The sequence below is a fragment of the Tachysurus fulvidraco genome, chromosome 13 (assembly GCF_022655615.1).
Source record: "Tachysurus fulvidraco isolate hzauxx_2018 chromosome 13, HZAU_PFXX_2.0, whole genome shotgun sequence".
Classification (NCBI taxonomy): Eukaryota; Metazoa; Chordata; class Actinopteri; order Siluriformes; family Bagridae; genus Tachysurus; species Tachysurus fulvidraco.
In genome coordinates this window covers 395,315-406,061 of record NC_062530.1, presented here as the reverse complement: position 1 = coordinate 406,061, position 10,747 = coordinate 395,315, and the positions used below count along the sequence as shown (strand labels likewise).

The window sequence follows — 10,747 nt, the reverse complement described above, 5'->3', positions numbered from 1 at the left end:
AGCAACACAGAGAAGGTTCACGACTTGGATTACAACATGGAAATCTCTCTTTTGTCCTGTACAATGAAATACCTTTGCATATATATATATATATAATTGTAGAATAATTATTTAATTCTTCCTGCCTTCATGCATCATGGCAGATGAACTTAAGTAAATGCAAAACAAACAGAACTGACTTCACATCAAACATGAGCAAGTTAATAACTACACACTGGGTAATAACTGGATAATAACCATGAGCCGTATCTAATGAGCACCACATAACCAGTACACACTCCTGAACACACAGGTCCAGGGTCTTACACAGTGAACTTCTGGTGAGCAGCAACAGATCCAGCAGAAATAACAGAATAAAAAACAAGGAAATGTTGAAGACACAAACATGATTATAAGGAATATAACTGAGCAATTAACTAAAGCACATTTAGAGAATTAGAGGAACAGGTTGTGAGTGTGAACAGTTCTTAATAAGATTTATTTAAGATCAGGTTTATTCAGCTTCGTTTCCACTGGTGAAGCACAACGTAAGGCACAACATAAGGAAGGTTTTTTAAAAAGAAATAAATGTTAATCGGCACAAAATCCAAACTCATTTGTTCACAACAGGAAACTGCATGAAAGAAAGATTGGCTTTAATGTCCATGTGCAATAAGGAATTATTTGGATTCATTTGGAATAAAACGAAACAGATAAAAAGCTACCGCGTGGCTCCACACCTGCTGATGATCAGTTTTACATCACTAATGATACAGAACTCACAATATATCAACATTAGGAGTCCATATTTTTGTAGTTTTTGTGTAGCCGAGATTAGATAAGTCACATTGTCTTAAAAAAAGCATCTTTACAGGTTTGAGCTACTGCTTATATACAAGCGGACACTCGTAAACCAGGTGACGAGGTTCACTTACAGTTAAGAACAGATTTCATTTCTTTATTTTTTATCAGAAAATGTAAAAGTATAAAGACAATAATCTCTGCACACAGGCTTGTGAAACTCCATTGTCACAAATGTTGATCTTCAGAACAATATAAATATTAAAACTTGTTTCTACATCCAACTTTTAATTATATATTTAAACTTCATCCATCGAACACCGGACTGAACACCTCAGGGTTTGTCAGAGATAGAGGGCTGATTACAGGTCAGTTTTATATAGAGACCCGTCACAAAGGGTTCCGTGAAGTTTTGTTGAGACTAGAGTTAAAATAGATCACAGTGACGGTGATGTCATCACGGTACATGCGTGCCAGGTCATCTGGGAGCGCCAACATGGCTGCTAGTCTCTCCTGGTCCATCTCTCCATACTCGTTTGTACCGAGAGCGTGGCGAATCAGATGTGTAGCTGCATTGAGGTCGAGTGCTGGCGTGGCACGAGCCTGGCGCTGTAGCAGCAGCTGGTGCATCTGTCCCAGGCTGAACTTTTGCTGGCTGACCGAGACAGGAGCCTGCAGGTGGAAGCCGGTTAAATGTTCTGCCACCAGCCGGACCGCCTCCTCGTTGTCCATTTCATCCCACAACCCGTCCGACGCCAGGATCAGGAAGCGGTCCTGAGGGCGCAGACGGTGATAAGTGACCTCAGGTGTGGCCTCAAGGTACGGTGGCGTGAGGTAATTAGGTGGTGTGTATTGATAAATATTTAGTGCCTCTGAGTCACAGCCTCCATTTTCTAACACACTCTGCTGCAGCTCACGACTCCATTTAAACCGAACGTCTCCAAAAGCTCGCAGGGGCATCAACACGCCGAGCAGCCTGTCGTCCATGATGACCGTCTGGCGCTCACTAGATGGATGCTGAGAGAGTACTCGCTCCACTTCAGCTGAGTTGGTTGTGTTGTGGTCCTGTGAAAGAGGCAGCGCGCTCCAGCTCCCGTCGCTTTCCTGAACTCCGAGCACGGCTCGACAGTCTCCAGCGTTCGCTACATAAATTCCTTTGGGTCCTATATGAGCGAGACAAGCCGTGCACCCTGCAAAAGCCGCCTGTACCGCCGTGTTCCGCATGAGATCACTCGCCAGAGGGACTTGAGCCTCCAGCGAAAGATCCGCGTCTAGGCGCTGGAAAGCATAGCGGAGGGCGTCGCTGGGGTTCATTCCATCTCCGTGCTCTTCGCTGGCGAGCAGCTCCTGCCAGAAAACACGTAAGTGATTGATGTAAAGAGCAGCAGACTCTCGGTATACGTGGTCATTGTGGTGTCTGTACCACTGCAGAATGGGTGGTACTGGCCGCAACATCTCCATGGAAGCCTCCAGATCCTCCAGGCTGGACTCTGACATCATCGCTACAGCGACATAATAAGGCAGACGCTCACTGACCACCTGAGCATTGGCGTGACCACCGTGACCATCAAACACGCCAAACAGCAGCCCCCGCGTCCGCAGGCAGGTGGCGCTGCTGCGCCGGTCCTCTAGAGGACAATTAGCAGCGAGCTGGTTGCTTTCGAACTTCAACACCGGACTCAGACCTCCGCGTCCATCAAACTCCGGAACTCGTACAAACTGCTCATTAGTGCGCAGCAGCGCGTCCACATGCAGGCGGCTCAGCTGGAGTTCCAGCTCAGGTCCATGTTCTCGGTCTGATCTCCTCCCCCGTGTCTGTACGAGCTGCACACCGGCAGCAGGAGGAACACCAGCGGACAAACGTGCACGACTCGACCGGCCGAGCTGCAGCAGGAGACGCGCCGCCATGCTGGATGACGTCATTGCCGCTGTGGGCGGAGTCTAAAGCACCTACAGCTGGGGGATTATTAATAAACATATAAACCTTCTGATTGTAGCGTTTAAACTGTACAAACATCAAAAATAACTTTTTATAATTATTTATAACTTATAATATCACGTAAATACACAATTAAAGATATAAATCTTAATAAGAAAAAAAGTGTTAACATTTTAGCTGTTAAAGAGAAATAAACGGTTAGCACAAAGACTCCTGTAATGTATGTAAGTGTGAGTCCGATCACAATAAGTTAGTTTGTGTTATTAACTTCATATACAGTGACAATAATAATGACGACCTGAGAAAATAAACCAGTTTACTTCCGCTTCACGGTTACACGAGCATTCTGGGTAATGTAGTGTTTTCTAAAAACCATTAAATCTAGCTGAACAATCACAGTGGTGGGAATCCTGAGGTAAATTAGCTAGTTAGCATTAATGTATAAACTCCTATAAGGGTTTATATAAACTCAGTGGGAATCCTGAGGTAAATTAGCTAGTTAGCATTAATGTATAAACTCCTATAAGGGTTTATATAAACTCAGTGGGAATCCTGAGGTAAATTAGCTAGTTAGCATTAATGTATAAACTCCTATAAGGGTGTATCTAAACTCAGTGGGAATCCTGAGGTAAATTAGCTAGTTAGCATTAATGTATAAACTCCTATAAGGGTTTATATAAACTCAGTGGGAATCCTGAGGTAAATTAGCTAGTTAGCATTAATGTATAAACTCCTATAAGGGTTTATATAAACTCAGTGGGAATCCTGAGGTAAATTAGCTAGTTAGCATTAATGTATAAACTCCTATAAGGGTTTATATAAACTCAGTGGGAATCCTGAGGTAAATTAGCTAGTTAGCATTAATGTATAAACTCCTATAAGGGTTTATATAAACTCAGTGGGAATCCTGAGGTAAATTAGCTAGTTAGCATTAATGTTTATATAAACTCAGCTATTTCTGTACTTTATATTAATAAAAAATATTTAACTCCCTGGTTTAGATGTTCAGATTTGTGGCAGATTTTGAGTTTATATAATATTTAATAAATTTTCAGTTTACTTTGATTTGTGATTAAAAATCTTAAAAAATATAAAATAATTTTATATTATTTTGTTTTCTGAAGTTACTTGATTACAGAAGAAGAAACCAGGTTGTGTTCACAATGTTAAATGGTAAGTTATTGGAGTAAATGTACTTAATGTAGTTATAGGAGGTAATGTAGTTACTGTAGTTACTGTAGTTATAAGAGTTAATGTAGTTATTGGAGTTAATGTAGTTAATGTAGTTATAGGAGGTAATGTAGTTACTGTAGTTATTGTAGTTATAAGAGTTAATGTAGTTATAGGAGGTAATGTAGTTACTGTAGTTACTGTAGTTATAAGAGTTAATGTAGTTATAAGAGTTAATGTAGTTAATGTAGTTATAGGAGGTAATGTAGTTACTGTAGTTATTGTAGTTATAAGAGTTAATGTAGTTATTGGAGTTAATGTAGGTAATGCAGGTAGGTAAAGGAGTTAATTGTAGGTTATTGTAGTGGTTTGTTGGAGGGTAGATTAAGATTTTACAAACCAGTTTCAGTTAAAGTGAAAAACAATAATAAAAAACAACAAATAATTCATTAGGAGACAAAACAGTGAACAATCATTAAGCAGAACTAAAAGACCTGAATCAGTAAAAATAAGACTTTATTTTTTATTTCAAATCTACATCAATGTTCAGTGAAATTCTTTCTTCATATCCTAAATTTTTGGAGGTTGGGGTCAGAACACAGGGTCAGACATGATACAGAGCCCTGGAGCAGAGAGAGTTAAGGGCCTTACTTAGGGGCCCAACAGTGGCAGCTTGGCAGTGTTGGGGTTTGAACCCCGATCCTCTGATTAACACTGCTGGAGCCACCATAGAATATTTAAGCAAAACTGTAAGAATTACTCATTGTTTGGTTTAAAAGTGTCCAATTTGAGAAACACTCTCTCTCTCACTCATCTTCTACCGCTTTATCCGAACTTCTCGGGTCACGGGGAGCCTGTGCCTATCTCAGGCGTCATCGGGCATCGAGGCAGGATACACCCTGGACGGAGTGCCAACCCATCACAGGGCACACACACACTCTCATTCACTCACACACACTCACACACTACGGACAATTTTCCAGAGATGCCAATCAACCTACCATGCATGTCTTTTGACCGGGGGAGGAAACCGGAGTACCCGGAGGAAACCCCCGAGACACGGGGAGAACATGCAAACTTTATTTATTTTTATTATTATTATTATTATTATTATTATTATTATTATTTAGAAATCACATGAATGCAATGTCCTGGACAAGATCAGTGCATTTAACTTGTTTTACAAGTATTTCTCTCATTTCTTATCCTCTTTGCACTGTATCTCAAGTTTAGTTGTATGACTTTTTGTAATCTTTACAGCCATCAGGACTGATCTGCACCTATTAGTTGAGTGTCTGAAGTACCAGATGAAATGTCCAGCATCTCAGAAACAAGCTCTGCTCACCATCGTCTCCATCTGCCAACAAAACAGTCAGTTTAACAAGCAGGCCATAAAATCACAATAAGTCACAAACACACACATGGCCAGCATTGGTTCCTCTCTGGTCAGCAGGTCAGAATGTGGAGTTCCTCAGAGAGTTTGGAGGTGTGACCTTCATCTATAACCTGTCCAGAGCCAGCGATTACTGTGAGGTTAAAGAGACGGCTCTGTTCACGCTCAGCTCTCTGGCTGAGTTTAACGGTGTGTGTTTTACATTTTATTAAGATGGAAAATGACCTAAAGACACTGACCTACACTCACTAACACTGAGCTTTGTGACTGATTTTTAGAGAGCTGTAAGCAGAGCCTGTGTAGAGAGGAGATGTTCTGTGGCTTGGCAGACTGCATGGAACAGGAAGTGTCCCTCACACTGAAGAGAGTCTCAGTGTACATGCTTTGTGTATTAGTTTCCAACAACAGTAAGATTTGCTTCACATGCAAGATTCTGAAAAAAATTTAAGGCACTTTAAGAATTATTTAGAAAGCTGAACATAATCTGGACAAAAAGGCTTGATAACAGACACAATGATTTAATAACCTATTAATGACCCCATTCCTCATTAGTGCTGATGTCATGCCTGTCTCCATACATTACTCTGATTCATGAACATATACTTTTGTTTTTATTTTAGAACAGGGACAGAGCCTTGCTAAATCATCTAAGTGTATTGATATCCTGCTCAACTTATTCAGGTGCATAAACTTGACACCGCTTTTATTTTATACAAATTTTCGTGTTTAATAAAGCCTCTGTTTGGGATTGCGATCAATCAAAATTCAGAAGAGACGGGTTTAAATTAGAAGAAAAGTCTCTTTGATTAAAAATGATAAAGCATTAAAATGTTTTTGTGCCTAAATTGCGTGTATATCTGTAGGAAAGTGGATTTAATGCTGTGATTTTGAGAACAGATATCCTTCAAGTTTGAAAGATGATTGGTTACACACATGCCTTCTAAACACACTCATGCAGTAATCAGTGTGTGTTGTGTCTCACCCTGTGTTGTCAGGAGCACTTATCCCACGGCTGAAGGAACTAATGAGCTGCTGCCGCTGTGGACGTCAGTGTCCAGTGCTCTCTGTGCCTGTGTCAACAACCCCCAAAACGGTACACAGGCTTTTCCTAATAAACTATAGGTGAAACAGTGTTTATCTCAATAATAGCTGATATGAGATGGTATTAGGCTTTGAGAATCTATTGTAATGCAATTATGATGTAATGTAAATCTATCTATGCAATTATGATGTAATTAAAAATTCTGCAGTTCAGATGTACACAGTCAAGGTTTAGTCAATTTCTTTGTGCCCATTTCTTGTGCAGAGGAGAACCAGTGTGCATGCATGTGTGTGTTGCCGCTGGTGAAGGTTTGGCTCCAGCAGCTATCCACATTTAGGGCAGAGCTGGCTCAACCCATCTGCTCTTTCATTGGCATGACTGTGGCTAATAACTGTGAGTGACCAGTAGAGCATGATTTAATGTTGTATACTGTATGTGCCCACTGATATACTAATGTGTGCATTTTCCAGCATGTGTACAGGAGTATTTTGCATCAGTTGGAGGACTGCTCACACTCTCAGACACTTTGTCTAGTGCGGTTTCTAAGTGCACAGAGAATCCTGCAGCCTGTTTGATCGCTACAGTAATTACCAGAACACTGTCTGTCTGCATCACTGACAACGGTAAAACACACACCTGCTCACACTTTACCTCCAATGCATTGTACAGTTACAGATAGAGATTATGTTAAAAAGTTCTGGAGTATAACTTTGGTATTTTTGACTTTATTTCTCAGAGGCTTTAGCTCCGGTTCTGTCTGAGCTTAATTTAGTACCAGACCTTCTGCTGTTGCTGTCCACCCCAAGCCTCGGCCCACGAGACCAGCTGGCCGTGGTCTTGACACTCGGGCACTGCACCGATGCATGTGGTCAGAGTGTGTGCATCTAACATCTATTGTCTTTTCTAAGGACACTGAACAAACTAAATGTTTTGTTTCTTGTCTGTGTGTAGAGGAGCTCCAGTCTCAGTTGTTGCATGGTGGAGGATTGCCTCTGATGATCTCTCTGTTGACTGATGCAAATGACGAAGAAGTCAGAAAGGCAGCTACCTTTGTTTTGCAAACATGTAAAAAACTTGGTGAGGTGGTTTCCTGTTTAAGAGATTATTATTTCTAGTATTAGCTCTGTCATTATTTTTAAAATCATTATTCCCGTCTCTGCTCTGTCCTTCAGCTGGATCTATAGCATGTCCAAGTGTGGAGCCTGATCTACAGAGACATCGCCAGTCAGCGTGGGAAATCCAGCAGAGAATTCAGCAGCTAGAAAGACGACAGCGGGTCTGTGTGTGTTATTGTACGACATTGACAACTGTTGATGATGTCGGAGAAAGTTATTTTGTGGTTGTGTGTGAGTTTCTCAGGATGATTTGGAAAAAGGTGCAGAAAATATTTTAGCTCAGCCCAAAAACAGCAGAGAGGAATTGTGGGAGGACTCGGTAGTGCGAAAGGCCACAGGTCAAAGCCAGGTGTATGAGGTGGAGTCAAGGAGGAAGGACATTCAACCCAACTACACACAACTAAACAGAGGGATGAAAGAAATGGAAAAAGGTCAAACAGATGAAACAAATCTGAATAGAGGCAGAAGTAAAGATGACCCAGGAAATGAAATCCCTGACAGTGCCACACACACCAAACTACCAAGAGACGGACCTGCATGCAGGTGGGACCGTATTCATGTGTGTACCTGAGAGTTGGCTATTTCATGAGTAACCTGTCATTTCAGTAAATATAATGACGTTGCATATATTTTATTGTCGTAATTTATTATTTTAATTACAATATTTACACTGACCTACATTTTAGATGCATCATGACCAGATGCCTCTCAGTATATTACAGCACACACTCCATCATCATGACCTTCCTCTGAGTTAAATACATTTAAAATCAGTATGGATTATTTACATTATTTACTAATGCAACAAAGATCTGTGTAAATACAGAACAGAATATTCCAAGTGATAGACACATATCAGAAATGTTTATAATGTCTGGCAGAAATGGAGTCCGTAGTATTTCATTCACAGACTTTTTTGGGTAATATTTAACTCAGATACTAATGACAATTATGTAACTGTGTGTTTTATGTTTTTTTTCTGTTTTTCTCACAAGTTTCCACATGCTCTATCACTGCTCTTATATATTTTTGTTCTGTTTTTGTTGGGTTGCAGGCCAGATATTTTCAAGCATCCTGCACTCATGAGGACACACCAGCAGGCCCCTTTTTACTCTGACGGTACGGGACAGTCTGTAGAAATCAACTCTGCCACAATCTGAAAAATCATCAGCCTCATATATTAAAAAAGATCTCTGAAACTTAGGGAAGTGTTTCTGTGAGTCAGTAAACTGATCCTCAGTGTTGTTTTCCCTGAACAGATGAGCTGTCTTTGTGCTCTGAGCTCTTGGATAGTGAGGTTGAGAGGATTCTCATCACTCCAACTGCCTCTAAATCCAGCATTCTACGATGTGTAGGTGTGTATTTTTACTGTTAGTTTTAAACCAATAAGTGAGCAGCAGAAAATGAAAAAATGTAGATAAAACATTGCTGTTGTATTAGTGAAGTCCTGGGAGTTAGGTGCATAATTTAGCAAGCTGTGGAGAAAGTATGAGAAACGATTAATTTATTTATTTATAGTTATAGTTTTTATGGTTTGGATATTTATAGGATTACATGTGTTCCTCTTATCACACTGACGTATCACAAATCTTATTCTCTGCCTTAAACTGGATTCATGATGTCATTTCCTGCCTGATTTTGCTTTGTCATGCTGGGACATTGTCATGCTGGGACATTGTCATGCTGGGACAGGTTTGGGCCTCATGGTTCCAGTTAAGGGAAACTATAAAGATACACTATACAAAGTATAGAACCACACGTTATAATCCGGATGCACGTTATTTTGCCTTATAGTGCATGTAATTATTCTGTAATTATAGCACTTTCACTTATGATGATACGAATCTATTTAAAGCTTTCCAGTCATAGAGCTTTAAACCAGTGATGTGTTGATGTCCACTCAGTATAGCAGAACATACCTATTGTGGGTGTAGTTATTGCATAGTTCCTGTTGTTTCAGTCCTTAATATTATGAAACAATCTAAATAAATATTTATATGATTCTTTTTGAATTTCTGCCATTTTCATTCTGTGCGTATTTGTGATTTAGTGTAGATGAAGCCTGTCTTGTGTTTTGTCAGGGTGTGTGAGCGGGGTGGATGAGGTGAACAGCAGGTCCGTGGCTGGGGTTCTGCGCAGCTGTAAAAGTCTGTGTGACTTCCACTTGGTGCTACAGAGAGCTGAGGATCTTCTGAAGAGAAGCCTGGATATCGATGGGGTCTCTCACACACGTGGTCATGATAACACCTGTGACTTTGGGGTTAGAGACGTCAGAGAGGGTCACACAAATAGGCCCAATCCCAGAGACTCTTTGAGGTGTAAGAATCTAGTTTAAGGAGATTTTTTTGTATTTTGACAGACAGTAATTTATTGTCTTTAAATATTAATATGCAAATTTCTTACTTGAGCTGTCTGTGTGCTCCTTTCTTCTTTCTTATCCTGATCTTTAGTGATAAATCTTACTCCACTGAAGCGATGGGATGAAACACAGGACAAGTTAAGTTATTTTTTGTTTTTGAACAGATGTTTTGATGATTTATCCAGCTGTGAAGTTAGCAGTGAGTTGGCTTAGTGTAGAGTGGAGCTGAAACTTACTTTCAGTCTACTGTGTTGTTTTATGTAGCACTATGGTCCTGTGTGAGCTACTGTATATATGGTTCAAATGACACTTATAGCTTCTTGACTTTACTGATGTCATGTCCTGGAGGCAGATATTAAGAAAATGGGACTCAACTGGAATGACTGGCCCAGGATCTCAAGCGTGCCTCAATAAATCATTGTTATGTTATGGGCTTTAACCTGAAAGGGGCATTGATGATGATGATGATGATGATGATGATGATGATGATGATGATGATGATGATGATGATTTGAGGAGTGGTTTGCCCTTATCTGGTATAAAGTGTACAACCTGCGCATAAAACACTTGCATGCTATGCACAACATGGGTGTATAAGGCAGAAACCTGCAGTTTTGTACACTCAACATGTGCTCCTATTAATTATACATAAGGTCATTCTGTTTTATTTTGTTACACCACCTTATCTGTGCTAATTTCTTTCTCTTCCTCCTTTTTAGGCACAGACATGGAAAACAGACATGTGTCCAGACTCCAAAACCCAAGGGGCAATGACGGAAGGCAGAGTGTAAGATTTATTTCATTAGAATATATGTGTGTGCAACTTGTGTATTAAATAAACTGTATTATTTGTGTTCTAGAAGCCAGGTGAGTCATTCAGGTTTTCTAAATTTCCACCTTACAGATGAGAACTTGGGCCGTGTGTGTTAGTCTCACTGTACGTGTGGTT

The 10,747-nt window shown here is 40.3% G+C and overlaps 2 protein-coding genes across 8 annotated transcripts in view; one reads left to right on the top strand and one right to left on the bottom strand.

Annotated features, from left to right (window-relative positions):
• Positions 1-451: 451 nt before the first annotated feature.
• pdp2 (putative pyruvate dehydrogenase phosphatase isoenzyme 2) lies at positions 452-3,081 on the bottom strand. The gene is made up of 2 exons (XM_027157582.2): positions 3,018-3,081; positions 452-2,736 (listed from the first exon to the last, which is right to left on the bottom strand). Exon 2 carries the CDS (start codon positions 2,701-2,703, stop codon positions 1,171-1,173), a length of 1,533 nt encoding a protein of 510 aa, XP_027013383.2. The 5' UTR covers positions 2,704-2,736; positions 3,018-3,081; the 3' UTR covers positions 452-1,170.
• terb1 (telomere repeat binding bouquet formation protein 1) overlaps positions 3,051-10,747 on the top strand; it is a 9,044-nt gene continuing 1,347 nt past the window's right edge. Inside the window, exons 1-19 of one of the 7 annotated variants that reach the window (XR_007144685.1) lie at positions 3,059-3,134; positions 3,844-3,892; positions 5,150-5,260; positions 5,343-5,471; positions 5,561-5,689; positions 5,903-5,963; positions 6,278-6,375; positions 6,589-6,717; positions 6,795-6,947; positions 7,061-7,192; positions 7,276-7,401; positions 7,497-7,600; positions 7,684-7,982; positions 8,494-8,558; positions 8,699-8,794; positions 9,521-9,757; positions 9,890-9,936; positions 10,518-10,585; positions 10,703-10,747. The exon at positions 10,703-10,747 is cut by the window's right edge and continues 28 nt beyond it. Coding sequence is in view for 6 of the 7 variants with exons in the window: in XM_027157578.2 (XP_027013379.1) it covers positions 3,883-3,892; positions 5,150-5,260; positions 5,343-5,471; positions 5,561-5,689; positions 5,903-5,963; positions 6,278-6,375; positions 6,589-6,717; positions 6,795-6,947; positions 7,061-7,192; positions 7,276-7,401; positions 7,497-7,600; positions 7,684-7,982; positions 8,494-8,558; positions 8,699-8,794; positions 9,521-9,757; positions 9,890-9,936; positions 10,518-10,585 (1,994 nt within the window). In the remaining variant the exon portion in view is untranslated. Of the gene's footprint in view, positions 3,135-3,166; positions 3,206-3,611; positions 3,632-3,843; positions 3,893-5,149; positions 5,261-5,342; positions 5,472-5,560; positions 5,690-5,902; positions 5,964-6,277; positions 6,376-6,588; positions 6,718-6,794; positions 6,948-7,060; positions 7,193-7,275; positions 7,402-7,496; positions 7,601-7,683; positions 7,983-8,493; positions 8,559-8,698; positions 8,795-9,520; positions 9,758-9,889; positions 9,937-10,517; positions 10,586-10,702 lie in introns of those variants that run through there. The other 6 variants (XM_027157578.2, XM_027157575.2, XM_027157581.2 and 3 more) reach the window with 6 other exon arrangements.